The sequence below is a fragment of the Haplochromis burtoni genome, unplaced genomic scaffold (assembly GCF_018398535.1).
Source record: "Haplochromis burtoni strain Fernald_Lab_line unplaced genomic scaffold, NCSU_Asbu1 Contig_42, whole genome shotgun sequence".
In the NCBI taxonomy this organism is placed as follows: Eukaryota; Metazoa; Chordata; class Actinopteri; order Cichliformes; family Cichlidae; genus Haplochromis; species Haplochromis burtoni.
Window position 1 is genome coordinate 2,802,069 of NW_024582403.1, and position 25,490 is coordinate 2,827,558.

General features: G+C 39.6%; 1 protein-coding gene across 2 annotated transcripts in view; it reads left to right on the forward strand.

The window, feature by feature from the left end:
* ncanb (neurocan b) overlaps positions 1–25,490 on the forward strand; it is a 171,153-nt gene that overhangs the window by 108,084 nt on the left and 37,579 nt on the right. For both annotated transcript variants that reach the window (XM_005920699.3, XM_005920698.3), the window contains exon 11: positions 17,511–17,624. In XM_005920699.3, coding sequence (XP_005920761.1) covers positions 17,511–17,624 — 114 coding nt within the window. The remainder of the gene's footprint in view (positions 1–17,510; positions 17,625–25,490) is intronic.

The window sequence follows — 25,490 nt, forward strand, 5'->3', positions numbered from 1 at the left end:
TGCTCCACATCGAAAGGAGCCAGCTGAGGTGGTTCGGGCATCTGACAAGGATGCCCCCTGGGTGCCTCCTGGGTGAGGTGTTCCAGGCATGTCCCACCGGGAGGAGGCCCCGGGGCAGACCGAGGGCACGCTGGAGAGATTATATCTCTCGGCTGGCCTGGGAACGTCTTGGTGTTCCCCTGGATAAGCTGGAGGAGGTGGCTGGGGAGGTCTGGGCCTCTTTGCTTAGGCTGCTGCCCCCGCGACCCGGCCTCTGATAAAGCGGATGAGGATAGATGGATGGATGGATGGATGGATGGATAGTTTTGGAACTGCATGTGTAAGAACAAATATAAGTATAAACACTGTATACTTTGCATATATTTGACATTTTTAATGAGGAATAAAATGCAAGAAACACTGTACTAAAATGTATGAGCAAATGCATTACTGTACACCTTGTGGTGGCCCAACAGTGTAAAGGATTTTTTTTTTTTGTTATATCTCCATAGCAGCAACCCAGAGGGCGGAAAATAACCAAAGAGATGAATGAGGTAGAGTGAGATGGAGCAAGAAAGCATGAAAGAGAAAGAGACAGAGCAAAGATGACTGAGGGGATAAAGTCCTTCACTAGGCTCATGTCTGAATGACTGTCAGATCTACACTGGCTGAAAAATAGTAAATAATTCCTTCTTAGTATTTACCAGAGGGCAGTTTTTTTGATTTTCATTCAATTTCCTTACCAGAAATAGATTTAAGAATTCAACATCAGAGCTCTCACCACTCCGGAAAACATCCTTATATAATTTTACTGTCAGTGATTAATTGATTCTGACAGGACAAAGGGAAAAATAGATAATTTTAGTCTACTATTTCCTCTTTAACTATGTCAGAAATAACGACAGGAGGCAAAGAATAGCCTGTCACTCACCCCTCTAGGGAACTGCTCTACTTAAAGTTATTGTATTTTTTAAGTGTGCGCACTCATAGAGGTAAGGACCAAAAGACAAGGAGGCGAGGAAGGATGGAAAAGCATGCAAGGAAGGAAGCACAAAAATGAAAAAAATATAACAAAGTATGCACGAAAAGGAGGAACACAGATTGAAGATGGAGGACTGGAAAAAGCTTCAAGGAAGCAAGTGGAGAAAAGTGATATCACAAGCAATCCATTGTAAGATTTAGACGTGTGGCTCCTTTAAGCTGTGATGAGACGTGTTAATGATAACACCTGGCACCCTGGGTGTTACGGGCAGACAGAGCTGTCAGAGAACAGACCTTACACCACACAGCCTTGAGGGACACCACCACTGCTAACACCAGGAACCCTAAAGGGACACCTGTAAACCTTGTAGACTCAAAGGAAATCAGCCTGGTAAGAGCCACAGGGTGAACGAGGATAAACTTGCCATTAAAAGATCTCCAGAGGGAGAGAGAGAAAATAGAAGGTGAAGAGACTCGGAAGTGACTAATATAACAGTAGTAGCGAAGACAACGAGGGAGGAGAAATAGAAAGGAGAGGAAGAGGATTCTTTGGATCTGTTCTGAATGTTCTGTCACTTTACAGTCCTGAATATCTCCAGTTTCCTTCTTTCGACTTCTGTGGCGAGACAAAAATAGCGTGAGGCTGTAAGATACTGGTGGCATTGTGGCAGCTTGCTTGGCTTCTCCTGTCCCTGGCTTCCATTTCTTGGCCATTGGCCCCCTCCCACACAAAATATAAACAGACCCTGAAGATAAAGCCAGTGAACACACACAAGCACACACACACAGCACTGGGGAGCGGAGTCAGACTGTCAGAAGTGAAGGCTAGCAGAGCGATTTGAGATGTTGTGACACTTTAGCTCATTACATTTTCCCAGGCTGTTATGAATGTTGCAACAGTGCTGTCAACCAAAGCGAAGACCTGTCTGAAACATACTGTGGGCACACACATTCACAGACACGCCACTGACGCAGCCTGCGCATTGCCACATCCACATTGCAGGCCTTGAATTAAGATGAATCTTTTGCTGTTTTTATTCTCAACGTTGCAGATTTTTGGGGGGAAATGTCTACAAGGACGGCTTTAGGCTCACTTTGCTCACTTTCCTTTGAGGCACAAGAAAATCTGGTAACCCCTGACGAGCCGAATCCCTGCCTGCATGAAGCTCTTAGTACATCATCTGGGCTCCCACATGATGTACTGGTGAAGTAATGTAGTCCTGTTCAAAAGGGGTGAAATACTTTTCTCTATTTCTAACCAGAAATGCACAGTAAAAGATTGTGTTATCGTCAGACTGTGGATCCTCTGATCAGCTGATCACGCCCGAGCACGCTCTCTTGAGAGCAGCATAGAGCCTTGGGCAGTACCAGAGCTACTGTGTAGTCTCCTCTTGTCCCTGCTGATCCTGATCCGTTTGTAATTCAGTGCACCTAAAGACAGCTTAAGGCCCAGGACTCTACTGTGTGCTGGTGGTACACACACATGCGCACACAAAATTCGTATCTCACATACATTCATACACGTCCATGAGCTAAACACATTTTTACACTGATTGCAGCTATTTTGTCTTCTGTCTGTCTGTATTTCACTGGCCTCCAGGAGACCTACGAGTACTGACCGCTGAATTTGTTTTTGTGTTTTTCCCTTAAGTCAACATGCCGCAACCAAAAATCTTAGCTGTGATATATGACATATGACAGGTATTATTATTATTATTATTATTATTATTATTATTATTATTATTATTATTATTATTATTATTATATTTATCTCTGCCTTAAAGGTGCAACCTAAGAACATGGATAGATATTTCTCGACTGTATAAATAGACAATGTCACACTAACAACTGTTTTTACATTTGAGGCTTGAGGTTGCTGTTCCCTCAACATAGTCCGCTGAATGGTTAATGTGGCTGTACTAAATTCAGCCCATGGTGAAATTGGGTTACACTATTAATGTAAGCTACATTTGCAAGAGAAAAACCACTAGGCAGAATTTTGTGACACTTGGTGTTGCGGTGGTTCACAGGCAACAGAAATTGTTACGTTTTGGTGCAGACTGGGACGACTTTGAAATGTTGGAAATAGGGAATTTGCACTTGCATCAGCAGTGGCAGTGACAGTGGTGGAGGACCTTGCTCTCAGATTGCCCCTTTCATGTTAGCATGGCATACAAGTTAAATTTGTTGTATTTAATGCTGTCTGATAAATATCAGTGAATTAGTGTTATTGCTATTTTTAGCTGCTGAAGACACTTCTATGTTCACCAGTTTGTTAACAATTTTGTCTGTTTCTGTTGGACAATGTAGAGGACTGGTGATCTTAAAAAAAAAAAAATCACAATCCCGTGTTGAAGTTATTTTTGGTAAATTAATTCAAAAAGGATAATTTTATTCACCTCCTTCACCACAAATTACTGCTCCATAAGGCGTGACATGGAGAGAAGCAGCTTGCAGCAGGCTGAGATGTTACTGAAGCCTAGCAGTGTTGGTCAAGTTACTTGAAAAAATATTTAGTTACTAATATTAGTAATAAATGCAGCTGGAAGAATTGATATAAATAAGTAATAAATCTGCATATTCCAGCATATAAGAATGTTTTGTGTTTACACTCACTCTTTCAAATAGATGCAAGTAAAAACAAAAAGCAAAAAATAAATAAAATAGTGCTTTCAGTGTTATTCTCGTTAAAATGATGTTAACCGCATCCGCCATAATCGCATTAACGCGGCAAATCTCCTTTAGCAATCTAATGCGGATTGCCCCATGCGTGGGGCTGCACAGCGCTAACACGTTAACGAGCTAACCATGCTAACATGTTGACGTCATGCAGCTCCACGCACGGGACCATCCACATTAACTAACAGAGGATCTGCCGTGTTGATGCGGTTATGGCGTTAACGTCATTTTAACAAGATTAACGCTGGCAGCACTAAAATAAAATCAAAAATTGAGAGGCACTAAGTCCTGTCGCTCTTAAATCTATTGTCACCTGTTTAGCAGGAGTGGGGCGGATGGAGGTTTGCCCAGTACCAGGAGTCATGTCAGTGGGGGGGATCTGGGGGTTTCTCTGTGAATTTCACATTCCCGGCTTGCCAGGTGCTTGTTCAGATTTGAAGTTCAACTTTTTGCTGTAGAAAGAAGTTTTCTTCCCACGCAGAGTGTACAGAGGACGCTAATGTTTTTGTCTCTTTTTACGGAATAAAACTTAAAGTAATGTAAGTACGTCCACGCTTTAAACGCTGCATGGTTGTACTCTCCCCCACACTCCATAGTATCCATTGTTGATCTACACAGGTCTGTTGCTGCTGCGAGCGTCGCACGTGCTTACGTCATTGTCACAACAGTTTAATAACACAGTAACGCAGCATGCTTACGGGAAAGTAACAGTAATCTAATTACTCTTTTGCAATAGTAATCCCTTACATTACGCGTTACTTGAAAAAAGTAATCAGATTACAAACTGCTCATCTCTGAGGCCCAGGTTGCTTAACAGCCTTCACCTTCTCTAGTTTTGTGTTAAGTGTTTCTCAACTTCCTCTTGATAATACAGTCATGTTGACTGGTCAGTCAAGTGCAGTAATAACATGGTCAGTAAATAATTGGATAGTAGTTTTGGCACTGTGCTTCTGGAAAAAGAAATGGTCTCCATTTGTCTGCAGATGGATGTAAGTGCTCTAAAGTCAGTCTCCTAGTAGACAACTGCAGTTTGCATTTGGTAAAACACAGTGTACCAAACAACACCAACACCAGAAGATGGCACGTCAAATCATCACCGAGTGCAGAGACTTCATACTGGAGAACAAACACCTTAGATTTTGTGCCTCTCCACTCGTCCTTTCACTTGGAACTTCCAAATAAAATGAAAAACTTACTTTCATCTGAAAAGAGAATTTTGGAAGTTCAATTCTTTTCCTCTTTAGCACAAGTAAGACACTTGTGATGTTGTTTCTGTTTCAGGAGTGGTTTGATATGAGAAATGTGACAGTGATTTTTGTGTGTCATAGTTCTTCATGCACTGACACCAGCCTCAGTGCACTCCTTGTGATTCTCTCGCAAGTTTTTGAATCAACGTTTCTTGACAGTTCTCTGTAGGCTCTGTTCAGCCCTGTGGCTTGTGCACCTTTTCCCACCACACTTTTCCCTTCCAGTCACTTTTACACAAACATGCTTGAGTACAACACTCTGTGAACAGTCAGTCCTTTCAACAGTGACCTTATCCTGTCAGTGATATGCACAACTGTCAAATCAGCAATTTTCCCCACGATTGTTGTGTGCATTTCACTTTACATGAAATAAATACAGAATATATGAACGTTTACATTTTTGTGTGAAATTATGACATTATAAAATGTAACATTATGCATTAGAACAGTGGACGTATCTGAGCTGACTTGTGATGCTGGAAATTATGTTATGAGGATTTATAATTTGCGAGTTGAAACTGGATTAAATGATGAAAGCAATATGCAAAAAATTAATAAATGAACCAAAATAGTTAGCTGAATGACACTAAAACCCTTTCTGTTCAGTGAAACTGCAGAGCCGGGTGATAGTTCTCTTATATTCACATATAAAAAGGAAGACATCTTTTTATCCATTTTTAAATATAAAAATGGTAATTAGTGCTGCCAAAAATGCAAGCGAAAAGGGCTCTTGCTCAAAACAAAAGCGGGAGAATAGAGATCCATTTAGGCATCTTGGCACTAACACATACTGAAACACAAGTACATCGGCTGCAGCTGCAGATATGCAGTCTATAAACACACAAAACCATATAATTGTTTTCTCCTACACACTCATACACAGCCATTAAACACACATTCACAAAAACATAACAAAATTCATTTTATGCTCATTAATGTCGCTGTACACACCCACACACACACACAGCACTCACCTACATTATGGTTATTGACACAAAGCAACATGGTCCATTGTGTGCTGTTTGGACGAGCGGGCGCTCAATAGAAAGGTATCCTTCTTTGTAGAAGGGCATGGAAATGTCAATGCCCCTCAGCAAGCTAAAGGAAGCCAGTCTCCTAGGGTCTTTCAATATGAAAGATGACGAACACAAAAAAAAAAAAAACCTTTTAGCAAAAAACACTTTTTGTCATAAACATTTCAATGTCAAAGCCTCCATTTTGCAGGATCACATGTCAGTTTATTTTTGGATAATGTCAGTTGTCGTTCTTAGGCAATTAGAAGAATGCGTTTGTATATAGGTGTCTGAAAGGCGATAGCGTCATTGGGAGTGTGTCATGGTTAATGTGCATTAATGTGTATTTTTCTCCATGTTACCCTCCCTCTGTGGTAATAATACTGTCCTTTCATCCCTTCTATGCCACACTGTCAGGTTTAGAAGTCCTCGGATGGCATTTAGTGGTTCAAAGGTTCTCTGTGTAATTGATCAGACTGCTACTTGATCTGTACAGCTGGCATTTAGTCCACACAGAAAAATGTGCTTTTCCAGCTCTGTTAGGATAAACTTGCTTTCAAATGTCAGTGCCTGCCACCGACAGAAGTTTGACATGGATGAATTGTATACAGAGCATAATGAGATTTCAGTTTCTCACCTTCCATCGCTTGCTTTTGTGGGCATACAGGTATTTACATAATGAGTCAACACAATTATAATAGATGTGCCATACTGCAAATATACGCTCACTAATGGCTTTATTTTGTTATCTGAATGTTTCAAATTTTCTCTGTTGCTTTATTCTTTGTTTGCTTCTTCTTTTTTTATCATTTAACAAAGCTCTTTTTGGAAGGGTAATTATTTTTGACCAAAGCAGTTACACCATTTTGCAAAAACGACACTGTTTCTTTGTCAGAATTTTCCCTTAAATGTTAAATAGGTTTAAAAAGAAGTCAGCTGCAGCACTAAATTTCACAGCTCCTACTGCTCTTTCAAACAGTCATTATGTTGACAGGTAAATGGCTGCAATCTTGACCCTCTCAATAGGTGTTTATAGTGGTTTTGGGTAATCAGAATGGGCACCCAGCAGCTTTACTCCCTTCTCACTCCTCTCAAGCTGCAAAGCAAACCCTAGATGCAGGATCATTAAAATCAGTTGATCAGAGGGAATTGTTACTATTTTTATATCAAAGCCCACAAAAAGTAAAAAAAAAAAGTCTTAAATGCTTTTCTTTTTGACGTTTGCTATCATTTGATGTGGTAGGTGAATATTTATGAGTGTCTGAAATAGGGATCAGGACATTTGCAAAAAAAAATCAGAAAAGATGACCAAAAAGGACATAGTCACCCTTCAGTTAATTTTAATGAGAGGGGACAGATAAGAATATACACATTTCAAGCACTGTCTTTCATCTGTGGAATGAAAAGGGCTTCCTCTGTGCAAGTAAATGCTTTTATCAGTAACATCATGTTCCTTGCAACTAGAACGTTCTGAGAAATGGACCTGTAACTTTTTTTTTTTTAAATTCATGAAAAAAGAGGAAATATATGTAGACAAAATAATTTGGAATATTCAAAGAACAAAAATGGGGCTAATTTCATGCAATAAATATAAGACCTAGTATTTATTTCCAAATTGGTTTTATATCTTCAAACAGTCTTTAAACACAAAGTCCTGTACCAGGAAGCAGGATTTGGGGTTATTCCGGTAACTTCAGGGTAATCCTGTACAACACAGGTGGATTACTTCTTACTGTGGTGCATTGGCACACTAATGGTAGACCTAAGTTGCTCCAGAGAAGGTTATGTTCCAAATTAGAGATCAACAGGTTAAAAAACAAAATCACCTCTTTCTGATCTGTCAATTCTCCAGAAGTATAAAGTTTTAAACATCATTTGAAGGCTTCGTCTTTCGCTGATGGGCCTCAGCAAATATTGATGTTTAGATATAGCTCTATTCCTGTAAAGAATTTTACAACTGCATTAATGTATGTATAAAATATGACACCTAATTGTTCTTGCTGACCTTATGAAATGCATATACACTAAGCCTATGTTTGAACTAATTTATTATTTAAACAGAACCATTAAAAACCACTGGACCTGCACATGGAAGAATTAATATTAAAACAGTTTGACATAATCTGTCAGTAATGATGATCAGAGCTGTGATATTGATAAGTCTGATAATTCGCACATTTACTGTTATTGTCTTTGTCATGTGTGTTCAGTCTGATCTTATAACTTATGTAACAGAGCCTATCCTCATTATAATTAAATTATAAAAACAGATTTTATTTAATGTCATTTCTCGTGTTAGACTAAAGAGTTTAATAGAAGGATAGTTCCAATCTTATAACCGTGGTATATATTTTATAGCATAGTTACTAGACCGCTAAAATAATATACTATGTTTTAATGCATAGCCCTTTGCTGAAATATTGATTTCTTTCTCGAAGCCTTTATTGCCCCCTAAGTGGACTGTCTCTTTGCTGTACTCTTCCTATTTTATCCCGATTCATAGCCATTAAATAATGATTGTTTTTCAAGTCTTGTTTATATAAAAAAAAAGAAAGAGAGCTTTATACTTTTTATTTGGCCTCAATATTCAGAAACATGCAGGCTGGGACAAGTGTTAAGAGTGTAACTCTCTCTGCTTGAAAGTAGAAAAAGACCCTCTGGAAGCACAAGCATGTCAGATAGGTCGACCGGGTGATGGAGTTGAACTTTAGCGTCACAATGCTCTGGATGAGTAAGCAGCTAATAGGAATTTAATCTGATCTATTGAACTGAGAGATAATCCAGAAAGGGAAATGGGGGAAAGGCTGGACCATGTTATTCTCCCACCCATTTTCTGTTGACTCCCACTCTTATTCTCTCTCTGTATCTCTCTGTTTCTTTCTCTGTCCCTTTTCAATTATTCATACTATGGTTTTGACACATGCCTGCAGTAAGCCTCCAGATATTCTGTCAAGTGACACCACCCCCAGTTTGTCTGGCTGCTCTCTCACTATCCTCCCCCATATTCCTCTCTCTATTTCCCCTTCCTCCATCCTCATAACTCACCAGCTCTCCTCAGCTACACACAGGAAGATGAGGATAAACAACAAGTGGAGGTCAAATTTTCATCTTGCAATCAGAAACAGCCCCATTCAAATTATGTAGTTAAACCTTAATTTGATATTTTTCATCACAGTAACTTATTAAGTTTTTGCATTCATTTGCTTCCTGCCGATTCAATTTAAAATACTGGCTCAAATAAAAGCTTGTAGGGTCACGAGTTTGTAAGCGACACACAGAAATTACCACAGTGGCTGGCACCTGTTTATTCCTCCATCCATTTCTCTGCCAGTAGATAAGTGGAGCACTGCTCTCCTCAACTCCCTGGAGACTGTACTAGTGCCCAGGCCTGATTTGGTTGTGCTGGGGAATGAGCCAGAGAGTGTGGACACACATACAAATTCTCAAATCCAGTCTCACACACACACTGCCACCTGCTTAAGTTGGATGGTCCTCTCATTAAGTCAGCCGGGCGGACATCGAGTGGATAGGCCCTACCGCACTTAGGCCCTCATCTCACTGTTTAAGGAGAGGAACAGTGTTTTCATGGCTATATAGAGCACAATGGTAATATTATATTTTTTCAGCAGCTTTAGATTTAGCATCAAAAGTTAACCTGAATGTTTCACCTTTAATGTGCTGAATGATGTATATAGCTCGGACTGCTGCAGGTACAAGGTTTAGCATTGTTTTGTGACAAGACAAGCAGCTTGGAAACCAGTGATGGGCAAGTAGGTAATTCCCACAAGTATACAGTGCAAACCTAGCCTCCAGCTCTCATTCACTGTGAATGGACTAGCAGGTAAAGGGCAGCCACTGCACATTCATACAGTCCTTCTTTTGAATAAGTAGGAAGATAAAGTAACACCTACTCAATATAGTTTAAAAAATGAACTATGTAATTAAACTTTTATACCAATGAAAATGTAGTTAGCAAACCATTTTAGTTGGACTTATTCTTTGGATTTTTACTGAAGTCCTGTGATACCCACACAGTTATTATTATACTTTTAAGGAGCACATTAACATTTTTACAAATGATCCCTCATTTTTTAATGACTAATAGGTGTATGTGGGATATTTTACTCTTACTCGGTGGACAAGGTGATAGCAAATGCATTTTAGGTGTGTTTTTTTCTTTATGCTTTTAATGTAGTGTTTCTCAAATGCCTGATTTCCCAAAATGTTTGATTGATAACTGTTTTATTTAAATAAAGGCTGTGCAAAGTCTTACTTGGTTATTTTCCCTATAGATATATATGTTACTTTAGTTTCACTTCATATTTGTCAATTCGTTTTCCATGCCTCCAGTGGCTCTGCACTTGAGAAACACTCGCTTAATCCAAAGTGACAGCAAATTTGAGTGAAGCCTACATCTATACCTGCTCTATTAGGTCTTCAGCTGCTACTCCAAAGCACACTAGACAAAAGACTAGTGTGCTTTTCCCCAAGGCTTTTAAATTGGTTACAAGAAGATTAAATTACCTCTTCAGAAACTACACAGGTTGTTAACTCATGTTTATAGTGGAATTTTGTAGTTTCTCTTACAGTGCTTCAAATATTACCTCGGCATTACCCGAGTTAAGCTCATATTCACGGGCAGACAGGTTGGTCAAAGTATGAAGCTAAAGAGGAGGATTTACTTATCCTTTTTTAGTCATCATTCACAAGTGTGAATCCATCCAGTCTATCGTTTTTACAAAAGAGCTAGGACTGCATTAAAGACTAGATACTCAGGCATGAAGTAAGAAATAGATGTATATTTTTAAGTACTTTCTTCCATATTTTTAGGCCAAAATCAATTCATGTGTGTGCACTTTTCTCTACTGTGAAAAAGGAAAAGGAAAGCCATTTTTTACATAATCTTTTGCTTCTTTTATTTGGTCTCACTGAGATCCACTCTTGGTAATTGTACAGCGATGGTCCACTGCTAATACAGAATATGCTCTCTCTCTCTCTCGCTCTGCCTTTGTGTGTGTCTGGGGGTGTGTGTGTCCCTCAAAAAAGAAAAGAGGTTAATCAGAATACTGCCATATCCATAAATCCCATTAGAACTGCAGAGACACTTGCACTTTCAATTTAATTCCCTTAAAGTGTAGCTTTTTAATTAATACTTGACTCTTTCTGGTCAATAGTGCATATATTTTTGTGAACATGTCATCAGAGGAAACCGTATATACAGTGGTGGTTTTGTAAAAATAATAAAACAATTAAACAGGGTGATACAGAAAAATACCTATATTGAATGACTTGTACCAGTGGATTACAGACACTTTATTATTATGTTTCTTTACTTGAACATCAAGTTTGTGTGCTTATTCAGTTAGACACTTTGTTAGGTGCACCCATTCAGCTGCTTGTTAACTTGAATCTCTAATCAGCCAATCATTTGACAGCAACTCAGTGTTTTAAGTGCATTAATCTGAAGTTCAAACTGAACATCAGAGTGTGGAAGAAAGGTGATTTGAGTGACTTTGAACATGGCATGCTTTGTTGGTGCCATATGGACTATTGTGAGCATTTCAGAGGCTGGTATTCCACTGGGATGCATTGTCTCAAAGCTGGACACATCAAAGGTGAAGTTAGTATGTAAAGAGCTCTGTGAAAAGATCATCAGTGGATTAAATATCAGGATATTATATGCATATTTCATAGATGATTATCCAAAGTCAAGGATATTGTCAGTATCTGTGACAAATACACAGATACCAATTCACTGCCTAGATAGTACCATAGTTTAGTGCTTTTATTTCAATGAGGTTAGCCATCTCTATAGTTTATCATTTGCAGAGAAAATATGCAGTGAGTAGCAGTTCTCTGGTTGAAAATGGCTTGTTGGTGACAGAGGTCAGAGGAAAATAGACAGATTGTTTGTAGCTGGCCTCAGCACCATAAATCAACACTTGAAGCAGATGGACTGCAGCAGCAGAAGACCACACTGTGAACCACTCAGATGCGACCAGAACCTGAGGATATAATTCAGCTCAACAAAACTGGACAACAGAAAATTGGAAAAAACATTGCCTGGTCTGGTGATCTTTGTTGCAACATTTAGGATTTATGGTTTAGAATTTGGTGTAAGCAACATGAAAACACAGATCCATCCTACCGTGCATCAACAGTTCAGGCTGGTGGTGTAATAATGTGGCATATGAATATAGTTGCTGGAAGTCCATCCCATATGACCACAGTGTCCTCATTTTCCCGCATTTCCAACAGGAAAACCAGAGGTGGGAAACAATGAAGTTCAAGTACTTTACTTGAGTATTTATTTTTTTGAGAACTTTTTATTGTACTCCCTAAATTTTTAAAGAAATATCTGTACTTTGTACTCTTTACATTTTCAAAACAGGCTTGTTACTTTAGGTTAATTTACGTCTTTTATACCCAATTGGCCGGAGGGAGTGCAGGTGCCCGCTGTATGTTGTGTACGTGCTACTTCAGCATCTAGCTAGCACTACTGAGGAGGACAAAGCATGAAGCGAGTGCCATTTTTTTAAGTGGCATGTAATTTCAAATTCAAAGTTTTTATCAGCTGAACAAACATCAGAAAACACACAAACTGTTTGTTTGGAGTTTGTCGCACAGTTTGCTGCCAGCTAAAGGTCCAGCTGCTGGATTCACAGGGAGACAAGAGAATGAGAGCTAACGTCGCTCTGAGATGGAGAAAGATGTAGGAAGACAGACAGAGAGGAAGAAGAGTGGTGAGATTTAAAGGTAAAGACTGCTCACTGATAAACTGCAGATTTAAAGCTTACATGTCATTTTAATCACATATTGAATTTGTGTATTTATAAATTATGGTTGTTTTTTTTTTCATTTTGTGAAACGTCCTGCTAAACAAAGAAAGCTATACTAGTTGTGTGTTATTCAAATGTTTGAATGAAAATTCTGGGTAGTTATGTGAAGGATAAACAACTGTATAGGTCTAGTATAAAGATAGTATAAAGGGTATAGTGTCAGTGTAGGGGGTGGACATTGGACTTTGATACTAGCTTTGAAACATCTGATGACATCTTGTTGGATAAATCCACAAAGAGCAGAAGGTTAGCTGATCACAGCCAGTACACTACAAAAACCTACTGAGGCTCACATTAGAAACTGTGAGATGTTATTCTTTTCCGTGCACTGAGCCACTAAACAGATATTAGTATTCCCCACCTGCTGAATCCCACTGTAACCTTTGACTAGACTAATTTTATTGTTTAGGTGTATGCGTTTGCCACCTCTAAGGATAACACACCATGTCACTAAGCTCAGTATATCACAGACTTTTTTCTTGTCAATGATTGTTAGTTCACTCTACTGAAATGAGCTCCACAGTCAGCATTTTGCTAAATTCATGCCAAAAGAATTAAGGCAGTTCTGAAGGCAAAATGGGGACCAACCAGGTACTGGCAAGATGTACCTAATGAATCGTCCAGTGAGTGTATATACAGTAAAAGCATTTTGTCCTTAAATTTCTTCAGATTTCTGTGAACCTGACAACATGAAGCTATTAATATCCCTTGTGCTCTTGGCTCTCAACTGAGAAAATATCTGTCGTCTACTGTGGCCCCACTAATAGCTCATGTACGGAGCTGTACTTTATTGACCCTGTTGCTCCTAAAATCCAAGGGGTGCCTTGAGTCTTCGGCTTAGCTCTCTTCTGCAGTGCTTAATGAGACCAGATGCTGGCTCATATTAGGGTTCTTTTTTTTCTTTGAACAGCTGTACTGGCAACCTGCTCATCTATTGGCTCGGTGTGGCTGTGGAAGGAGAGACATTTTCTGGAGTTTCTGAGAGATCGGTTCAAATTAACATTTTTTTGTTCAAATACATTTTATGTTTGCATTCAGCTGCACTGAAAATACTTAAACTCACGTTTTTCAATTAAACAGTTTTCAGTTCTGTGTAACCATATTTAGCCTTAGACATGTTTCGGTGTTTATGATACCAGTCTCCAGCTGGTAAAGTCAGACTAGGTATCAAAATATTCAATGCTGATTTAGAGATCATATGTGTAAAATGGCCTGGTAAATGGCCTGTATTTCATTCACACACACATTCATACACTGGTGATGGCAGCTACATTGTAGCCACAGCCACCCTGTGGCGCACTGACAGAGGCGAGGCTGCCAGACACTGGCGCCACCGGGCCCTCTGACCACCACCAGTAGGTACAAGGACACAACGACCGAGACTGTCCAAGCCGGGGCTCGAACCGGCAACCTTCCAATTACAAGGCAAACTCCCAACTCTTGAGCCACGATCGCCCCTACTATATCTTATAGGTTAACTTTTAACTGTCTCACTCTTTTCTCTTGATCTCTCATTTAGATACAAGCTAAATTTCACCTGCTAATCTTGGTAGCGTATTACTAACCTTTACTTTCGGGCATTATATTGTAGTGATGAAGAAAAAGGCACAGAGATACTGCTGTAACATTTCTTTCATTTTGCCTGTATTTTCTCTTATGATACAGCAAATGGTACAGCTTTTGAATTTCTGTTACACTGAAATATCTTGATGCATGCTCCATCATCCAGGTAATGAAATCCAAGAAAGCTTATTCTGTTCATCTGGATGTAGCGTTGGAAGAAACGTTTGTCACTCATCCAGGTGACTTAAATGAGTGAGCCAGTGTTGATTGTGTTCTTCTCGATGAACACAATCAACTTTCTGAGTGTTACACTGAGAGTTGGCCCTGTCTACTTTATGACTGATTTCACTAACTTAATCACCCCTGTGCCGTTCACAATGGCTGAGGCCTTGTGCGTATTGCTATCTCATACAGTGAAAGCAAAGAGAGAGCTGCTGACTTTTTGTTTGGCTGTTTAACTCACATTTACAATAATGTGCTGAAGTGTTGAATCACCCCTCATTTATTAATGTTTTGGCTTCTAAGGAGACAGCGTTAATTTTTTAAATGTGGTTTTGAACAATAGTTCTCTGGGCTTTTCCAAGCTGGACTTTGATTACTTTTTAACTCATCTTCAGTCCAGTCTTTCACTTTAGTCCAGGGGCAAACAAATGCCAGCGAGAACACACTTTTACAGACATACTGTTAAATTGTAAGATAATTCCCAAAGAGCTAATAGCTTAAAAATTTACCATATCTCAGTACACTGTGCAGTGTGTTCTTAAAAAATCACAGGAAACTGGACACTTGGAAACTGGAGGACAAAAAAGAAAAAAGATGTGGCAAGCCTAAAAAAAAGAAAAATCTGCAACAGATAAACAGTATTTGAAAGCCCCCAAAAAATCCAATTGAGACCTGACACAGGCCGACGATATGAATCTGGTGCTTTAGTTGATTGCGCTAGTGTTCAATGAAGCCTCATCAGAAATGGTCTCAGTGGAAGGGTGGCTGTCAAGAAGCCATTCTTCAGATTTTGATCCACCATGAATTCAACAGCTTTATTTTTCAGCAGCCATCCCAAACACACTGCCAATGCAGTAAAAGCAAGCCAGATATAAATAAACTTTTTTTTTTAGTAGAGGACTATACAGTAATATTGTATCATTATACTTTGAGGCTTTCATTGTAGTATCTTATTGTATATCATCATTTCTCTGAAGCATATGTGGCTGTGGGTACTTGCTGTTAATTTTAACTTTATTGATTTCACATTAGGTTATTTGACAGCTAATAACTTACATAGGTTGCATTGCTAGTCCAGTACTTCACATGCCATTTGGGTTATTAGTATTGATCCGCCCTATCCTGTTTAGCAGTTTATAAAGCATTTAACAGTCCTGCTGCAGTCTCCAGCTGTTTAGTGTTGCACTTTCTAAAGATTGTGAGAGTCATAAAAGACAGATTCAAACCAAAAACGGTGAAGATGAGCAATGATAGTATAGTTTGATTACTGGCACAGTAAAATCAATTGTATAACAACTAACTCTGATAACTCTTTGCAATACTTCACCAGGAATTGATCGGAATAGATTTCTTTTTTTACTTGTGTAGCTCCCCCATTGGTTTTCGCTTTCCCATATATGGAACTATAATCCAGTGACACTGGTGTGTTTGTTTGTTTCTTTTAAAAGATCAAACCTCCAATTTGAATGAAATTTAAGCAAAAGAGCTGAGCCAAGATAACTTTGTTGACATCAGTTTTTTTTATTTCAGTGAAATTTGCCCTCATATGCACTTATAATACCCTTTTACATATCAAACTTCTTGATAAGTTCCTGAGCATTTAAGATAAAAAAAAATTAACGATGTGCTGCTTTAAAGCCAAACAATGATAAAGCCTTTCCATTCACTGCCCCTTAAAATTTGGACCAGCCACCCACTTATAATGTCAGATTATCTGTGCCAGACCTAAAGCTCATTTTAATGGTGTGGGAAGTGTTTACTCTCTGCGTATCTCTGCTTTGTTATTTTGTTTCTTCGTGTACTTTCTTTTTCCACCCTGTCGTGACTCAGACAGAGGCAGTTATACACGGATTTCCAGTGATACACTAAACCAAGCATCTCATTCCGGTTCCTCTGGCTGGGTCTCTACCTCCTGCATCAAATTCAGCTTTTGATATCAGCCAGCCCAAAGCGGGGCACCAGCAATGAAGCTGTCATGCTGTTTTATCCAAACAGACTCTTCCGCCCCAAACAGAGTCTGCCTGCAAAGCCGCTGTAATCCAACCCTGAAACTTGCCAACTTCCCAGACTCACAGAATCGTATCACCTCTCCGAATGGCTTTCTCCACCCATCCTTGTTTTCATCACCTCTCCTTCCTAACTCTGCTCCTCTCCATGTTTGTCAGTATTTCTTTATCCTCTCATCTTCCCTCAGTCTTCTGTCTTTCCGCTGCCTCCCTCCTCTCCCTTCACCTTTCCTCCCCTCCTGTGACCTCTTGCCAAAGCTCCAGGGATTCACTCAGTTGTTGTGATGGCAGAGGACTGTGGGATACCAGCTGCAGTTTTAATGATTTTGCCCCCAGGCACAGATCAGCCAGAGAAATACAGCTACCATTTTTTAACAGAATGGGAACTCTCACCCGGGCAACGCCTCTGTGAAATATGTGTGAATTTGGATATGCCTGTGCACAAACATCTAAACTTGTTTTAATATCACATCTAAGCGATGGCTTCGGCATTTTGTTTCTGGTCACTTTGAGAAATTTTAAATTGCATTATTATACATGTTTTCATAGCTGCTAGCGAGATAACTTTTGAGTGGGAGCAGTGTTGTTGCTGAAGTTGGAAGTTCATTTTAACTGTTTTTCTTTGTTTTCCTCCATGCCGCTTTGTCTCTCTTCATAGCTTCCACCGTACTCTCCCTCTCTCTTTTGGCTCAAGTTTGACAGCAGAACTGCGGCACGTCCTGCAAACACATTGCAATTAGCATCATGCGCTTCAGTGCATCCCAAACCGCTCGCTGATGAAGTTCAATCAATTCGCTTTAATTATAACTTTCTCAGAAACAGCTCTAATTTCTGCAAAAGTTTGATCTCTCAGGGGGTTTTTTTTTCAATAACAAGCTGTGGCAGGTAGTTTAGAAAAGTAGCCATTTGGAAAGTGCTGTTTATACGTCTATGTTTCTGTCTAATCTCACTCACCTCCTCATGTTCTCTCTCTCCCTGCAGACATTGATGACTGCCAGTCGAATCCATGTCAGAACGGAGGAACCTGCATCGATGAGATCAACTCTTTTGTGTGTCTTTGTCTGCCCAGCTATGGTGGTGCTACTTGCGAAAAAGGTAAAGTGGCAAATGGGATTGCTTCCCCTTTTACTCATTAGTTCATTTTAGTAAACGCTGCATGTGTGCAGGGATGAAATACATTCCCTCTTTCTAATTTCTATTAGTTCTTAGCTTACCTTAATTTTTGGATCAACCGGAAACTTTAAAAGGGGCTTCTGGGACAACCTGATTATACAAAATTACAGTAGTAAAAATGATAAAAGGAGTTTTTCAGCATTATTTCCAGAGAGTATATTCCTAATGTTAGTAATATTGTGCTGTTGAAAGTAGCTACTCCAGGATGAGGATAATGCAAAAAAAATACAGAAGAAAAACAGAGCTGTGCAGGACCAAAAGGAAGAGATGATGAAGGTGGAGAAGCAAGGTAACAAGCGAGGATAATAAAAAAAGAAGACTGGGTATTCCTCTGTGTATATGCAAAAGAGAATAAGAAGATGGTTTAAGACCAGTATGTGGAGACAAAGGTAGATTTAGGAAGATGGAGTTAATGAGTTATGTGTCAGTGAAGACAGAGGAGATAGAGGAAATGGAGAAGGAGGGGGTGAATGTAGACAAAGAAGTTGAGGAGGGGGAGACAGGGAAGCCCTGTGGCATAATGTATTGGGTTTATAGAGAACACCTGCGTCCAGCTGGTTTTGTTTCTCATTATGGGAATTCCCATGTGAGAAAAGGGGCATTTCATGGAAACGTGGCCTACATGTCACTGCAGAACACCACTGAGGGGTACTTACAGCTACTGTTTGCATTAGGGTTTGCTTTGAACAGATTTTTACCCAGATTCTACGACAGATATATTATTGGATATTTTCTAATGTAAGAACCGTGCAATCAATGCAGTCTAAAGAAAAGAAGGTCACATAACACTGACAGTTGAGACTGAAAATGAAACCAAAATTGAAGATAAAAATGGAGAAGAAATGTGTACGGCCCTCACCATGTCTCAGATTAAAAACAAAGTACAGTTATTGCATAAGTACCTTTGTAGTCTCTCAGGCAGATGCTTGTCTAAATAAACAAATGCTGATTTTCTTGGAAATCATTAGAAAGACATCCCAATTAACTTTCCTGAGAATCTTGATAAATTTCAGGGTTTCTTAAGCATGAAAATAACCTAGAATTAGTTGTCTCTGTATACTCGATACAGTGCAACCAGGGATTTCTCATAAGTAAATTGGCTCATTTGTGATGATGTAATAACTTGGGATGTCAAGTATTAACAAACGTTGGCAAAGAAAACACATTTGAGATATTGAGGGGGGCAATAACTGCGTAAAGCAAACTGTGAATCTCCTAAAATATGAGCCTTAAGATAGCGCAATTAAATTTAAAAAGTGAAAACCAATGAAGACAGCTGAGCTGACGAGTTTTAGGTAGAGGGAGAGTTAGAAAATTGTGCTTAATTAAATGCAGCCAAGCTAAGTTCCTGCCCATTCAGGTTGACCTTTGACCTTATCTCAGAAGAAGAGTTGTGTCTCTGAAGATGTGTCTTTTCTTTTAATGCAAGTTTGGCTTCTGGTCTCTTTTGCTTTTTACTACTCTTTTCTGATCTGGGACTTTGAGGGAACAACAATCGATGCTGCGCAAAGAGCGGGAAGAGAATGAAGCACAGTGGACATTTTAAATGTTGAAAACTTTAGTTTTGGTTTTGGCAGGTTGCAAAAAGAAAAGTAATGACATGTAAGCAGAACAAAAACACAAAGCTCCAAATTAGCTCTGCTCTTTGACAGCGTGCAGGTTAGTTTCCACAGCAGTTTGACACTCTAGTCCTCACTGACACATATTGACTACTGTATACTGACTTATACTGTAACATTTCTGCTCACGAATTAGCTCTTTTCTTATGTAGGTGCTTTTCTGTACATCAAAAGTAAGACTTAAAGTGTACACTGGTGTTTATCTATTAAACTCTTAGTCCCTTTTCTTTTCTGCACTGAGATAATTATTAAAAGAAAACGAATGCATTACATTACTTAATTACTCCCAAGAGACAATAATTTTTTACGCTTCATGTGACATTATTTGTGCGTCACTCTTTAACATAACCTAAAGCGCACTATCATATTATTACAAGTTAACAATGTAAGCCTACAGCCACATGCCGAATCAAATGCCTATCCCAATGAGAACATGCTTACAATCTTTCTTTTAGTGTTTAAGTTTGAATATAAAAGTTGAAAATCATCCCAAAGAGATTTCAATTTAACTTTCAATTCAATTTCAATTTATTTATTTATTTATACAGCACCAAATCACAAAAAACAGTCACCTCAAGGCACTTTATATTGTAAGGTAGACGCTACAGTAATACATACACAGAAAAACCCAACAATCATACGACCCCCTATGAGGTGTGGCAACAACTCTGATGTAGCAAAGTTGTTGCCACAGCAATTCTACAGTTGAACTATGTAAAGGTAAAAATGGAGGCTGCAATATGTTGGCTGTGTCAAAGTCACTCACCACTGACTTTGTTACCTGTTGAAGATCGGGCTGTGGCCGCTGTGCTCGGGTCTGCATACAGACAGACTAAACATCACTCTGGGTTCTTCACCTACTGTAATAGTATGTCACGATCCTGGGTCTTATGACCCAGTGTTTTGAGTTTTAGTTCATTTTGATGTTTATAGTATGTTTAAGCTCATTAGGTCTCCTATGAGACCTCATTAGGTCTCATAGGTCTCCTATGGCATGGCAGCACCGTGGCACGGTGGATAGCACTGTTGCCGCACAGCAAGAAGGTCCTGAATTCAATTCCAACACCAGGCCGGGGTCTTTCTGTGTGGAGTTTGCATGTTCTCCCCATGTTTGCGTGGGTTCCCTCCGGGTACTCCGGCTTCCTCCCACCATCCAAAGACATGCAGCTTGTGGGGATAGGTTAATTGGAAAATCCAAATTGTCACTAGGTATGAATGTGAGTGCGAATGGTTGTCTGTCCCTGTGTGTTGGCCCTGCGACAGACTGGCGACCTGTCCAGGGTGTACCCTGCCTCTCGCCCTATGACAGCTGGGATAGGCTCCAGTGCCCCCCGCGACCCTGAAAAGGATAAGCAGAAGCGAATGGATGGATGGAGGTCTCCTATGTTCATTTGCTTATTAGTACCCCCTTGTGTTTCCAACACATGTTAAGTCTCCCCTGCTCTTCATGTGTTTCATGTCTGTGTCTTACGTTGTCAAGTTCTGGTTGTCATGTCTGCGTCTCATCATGTTTCCTATTTTATTTTGAAGAGATCTTGTGTTTTTATATTATGGATTATGTTTTGAGTCCTTTGTTGTACTGTTTCTTGTTTCCCTAGGTCTCAGTTATGGTTATCATAGGTTTAGTTCTTTGGCTTTGTAATATGGCTTCCCTGTGTTCCATGTTGTGTCTACTGTGACGTTTTTGTACCATGTTTCAGGTTCCTATGTTCTGTCTTCCCAGTTGCTGTTAAGTTTACAGGTCTAGAGTTCAGTCAGTGTGTTTCCTGTTTTACTTTGAAGGTCCGTGTCTCATGTGAGTGTTTCTAGTTTTGCTTCCCTTGTCTCGTCCAGCCTGATTACTCCCAGCTGTGCTCTCCTTCTGTGTCTTTTTCCCTCGTTATCCCTCTGTGTATTTGAGCCCTGTGTTTCTCTTTGTTAGCGTCGTAGTCTCCCTCGTGGCTGTGTTTCCCTGTGTGTCAGTTTATCCATGCCCCAGTTTAGTTTTGTTATATTTTTGTGCCATTCTGCAATAAAGCAGCTTTTTGAGTTTTATTCCTGCGTGGTGAGTTTTGCGTTTGGGTCCTTCTCTTGCCTGCACACAGCCGAAACATGACATAGTATTCTGTCTGTGCAGATGTTTGCAATGAGCCCATTTTGTGTTAGTATAATGCAGCTGTTTCTGCCCTGGGTGTGATTTGCCATGTACCATAACACTCGTCCTTTTGTGGAATAAAAAGAAATGTACTGTCCATATCTGTGCTCCTGAGAAGTCATAGACTGATCTACCATGTTCCTTCTTTTTTCACACAAACTGAAACCAGCTGATTTTAGTGTAATTGTGCAGAGGGAAAAATGGACCTTTGACATTTTTTTTTTTTTTGCTATCCACCTATCATGCAGACAACTGAAGATCATTTGTAATGAATATTGGCAAATAACAGAAATGTGATTATTAATTTAGTACAGTAACACGTTACTTTGTAAAGCAGTCCACCCAGGATTTAAAATCTTATTATAGTTTTGTTTTTGTTTGTTTTTTGAAAAAGCACACACAACATAATTGAAAGCAATGCAACACACACTACAGAACATTGAGCTTAGCATTATCTCAGAGCAACACAGATGTAAACAATAATGGAGACTTTGGTGCCACAGCTTGCTGCAGTAAGAAACAGTAAAACCAGAAGGCTGAAGTTTGGATGAAAGTGCTTGGAAGGATGCAGCTTTAGTGAGAAGTGATGAGTGCTGAGACTGTTTGCAGTTATAGTTGTCAAAAATAAGTATGTTAGCTAACATTAGTCTAAGCATCAGCTGTTCCAGGACTGGCATTGTACATAAAGTCATATTTGTTGTGTACTAAAAAGCTTTTACTCCATTTCAGCTGTCCAGTGCTCCCATACAGTAGCTTGTTGTTTTACAGTCACTATTTCAAGTGCTTTCTCATTCACTTCTGTCTGCTTTTAGACTGAAAGTGCTGATTTAACTATTACAATGCTGTCATATTGCAGATTTTAATAAATGTCACAGATGTTTGATGTTATTGAGATTCTTTTGGAAGGTTTCAAATGAGTTTTGTAAACCCTTTACAATACCACAGTAGGGCATTTTGACTTGAATATATTTCTTGAAAGTCCAACAACTTCATTCACAAGCTGTGTTAAATCTTCTAAATGCTGCCTTTAATCTCACTGGTCCCTGTATTTTCATTAGTTCTCATCTGCCTCTTTTTGATCTTTAACCAGAGTAAATGTTACTTTGGTCACAGCATTTTGTAATTTTCCTTGAGCTTATGATTGTCTCTTTAATATTCATTCACTTCCTGTGGTGCAGATCATGAATAAACAAACAAAAGAAAAACATTTAGGCATAGTTTAAAAGTCCCATAAAAATGCAGAGCTTCTTCAAATCAGGGTTGGTTATTAAATGCTTGATTGATCTCACGAATTAGACTTCAATATCCTTCAATATTGCATCTATAAGACATATAAGAAAAAGTGTAGTTTTTTCTTTGCCAAACACAGAGTACCTGAGTGCGCCTGTCGTTTGACATGCACAGGAGCTCTGCGTATGTTTCCTCTCCTGCTGCGTTGCTGCCTTCATGGCTGATTGGGAGCAGCAGGACTGATTGTGTAAATCTAAAGTCTCTGTTTTCCTGTCGCTTTTATCTCTCGCTGCTCTGCACTCGCAGAAATGTGGGATTCAGCTGTGAAAAGTGCGATTCGCAACAGGCGTCGCTCTGCCATTTCAGCGTGATCTCAGTTTGATATCCAGAGGGAGGTCTCAACTGCGACAGAAACGGCAGAAATGAACTCATTTGTTCCGCCGAAGCTTCCATCCATTTAAATGTCATCCAATTGGTCCCCGTCTCACTAAAGTGGTCCGGTATTTTTTTTTCTGTCTCATTGGTTGTGTGTACTTGAGTGCAAGTGTGCATACGTGTGTGACTGTGCTTGTACACGTTCAGGTCTATGTGTTGTGAGCTCACAGCCTTGGATGCAGGGTAGATCCAGTCAGCTGCTTCCTCCGGCCTGTTACCATGGTGATCCAATCTGAGAGTCAATAATAGTAAGTTGACAGGGCTGAAATCCTTCAGTGAATGTGCCGAGAGAGAAGGAGAAGGCTTGTTACTGTGCAATTTTAGCAATTATATTTACATTTCACATTTTATTTCTTTTTCTTGAAACAAATTGTAGAGCTTTAGATTTCAGAGACATTGTTGATAATCTTGTCATTCGTAAAGCCTTTAGCAGGATTTGCTGTGTAATAACTTAACAATCCATACTTATGCAGATTTTTTGTTGTTGCCAGCAATGAAAGGAGATTTGATAAAAAGAATAGGAGGTTTGCGCTTAGCTTAACAAAGACACCAGTTAGTTGTTTCACTCGCGTTGCGCTGTTGAGTCTGTCCCGCTGTAATTTGGCTCACTGCCTAATCAGCGGAGGCAGAAACCACATCTTGCTTGGCTTGACTGAAGTGAAAAGTGACGGGCAGAGAATTAACTCCCATCAGCTTCTTTCCTGCTGTCTGCTTTTTTTCATTCACTCCACAGTTCTTTTCCCTACATCTTTCTAGGGAGAAAAACGACATAATGTGTACAGCTGAGAGTGTGGATTTGTTTCTTTACTATTCCACTACAGCACACACCTGTGTTTCATGTCAGCTTCATTTTTGTTGTTTCCTCTCCCTACCTTTCTGCTGTCACTCCCTGCGATTCTGGCATCCTTTTGCGCCTCTCATCTCCGGTGCACCACAGGAGTCTTTGTTACGCTCTGCGAGTGTGTGTTTGTGTTTTTGCCTGTGTGAGCGCATCTTTGTCAGTGTGTCTGTTTGGGTGCATCTGCTCTTTTGTGTATGTGTGTGTGAAGTTTCACAGAGCTGTGAAGTTACAGATCTTTCAGCTAAACTACCTTTACTCAGCCACCAAACACTCACATGTCCTAGCGTTTCTTCTGTGAGGATCCTCGTTGACATTATTCAGAATTCACACTCCCTTAACATGAGCCAGAACTTTACTCTTAACCCACCAACAGGCCTCTGAAGAGAATGAGGACCAAAAATGGTCATCACTTTGCATATCAAAAAAACAAATTACATCAATCCTCAAAAAGAAAAAAGGCACAAAAGTATAAATGATCTCAGATTCCCTCTTTTTTCTGTTTGTTGACAGATTTATTGACAGAACTGAAGGAGTTAACTATAGACTGTTAAACTAAGAACAGTGTTGTCAGGAAATGCTGGAGGTTTCTGTAGGCAGGGAAACAGGCAGTTAGCAAGGACCAGGGAACTATAACAGTTACTGAAGACTAACAGTGATTAGTCCTGTGACCTTTTGTGAAGATGGAAGCAGGTGATGTTGGGAGGCTTATAAGCAAGCAGCCAAGTTGTGACTGAAGGTGAATTTGCTGGAGAGTGGACAGGAAGTTGACAAACAGTTTGATTCCACTGTGGAATGAATTCCAGCATGGATGGAGGTACGTAACCTGCTGCATTGTATTCTGCACTTCTTACTGGAATGTGGGAAACAACTCCAAAGAACCTGCATACACAGGTAACTGGAAAACAGGCATGCAGAAAGTGTTACATGCTAGAAAAATGCAAGTGCAAAGACTAAACTGGGAGAACCAATATCCCACCACTGCTCACAATCTTGAGCAGTAGGTCAGTGCTTAAAAACACGAAGTTTGATTAGGGAATGCGTTGCAATTGAGCGACCGGATTGCTCCACCTGTAGGCAGAGCACAGATGGACCCACCTCTCCGCTTGAGAACACAGAGTCAGCAAAAGGGAAAGAGAGGAAAGAGGAAGGAAAATGAAAAAAACAAAAACAGTGCATGCCTGGATCCTGACAACAGTCTATGAATGTGTACATACATCCCAAAACAGCCAAAACACTTTACCTATCCATGTATCCATCTAAATGCAATGTTTTCCTGCATGTCTAGTTATTAAATGGCTGCTTAGATTGCAGCTGAACACTTTCATTTAGGCAGTGAAGTCAGTGTGACACATAACGAAGTTACAAAACCAACAGCTTAATAAGTTTAAAATCCAATCCACCGGAAATAACTTCTGACTCCCCCTCTCAGTGTTCCTTTATAGAACAATAATCTACAAATTAGAAATAAAAAGCCTGTTTTAAAAGGATTGTGTTGCTAATTAATCCCACGATGTCTGGTTGCTGCTTGG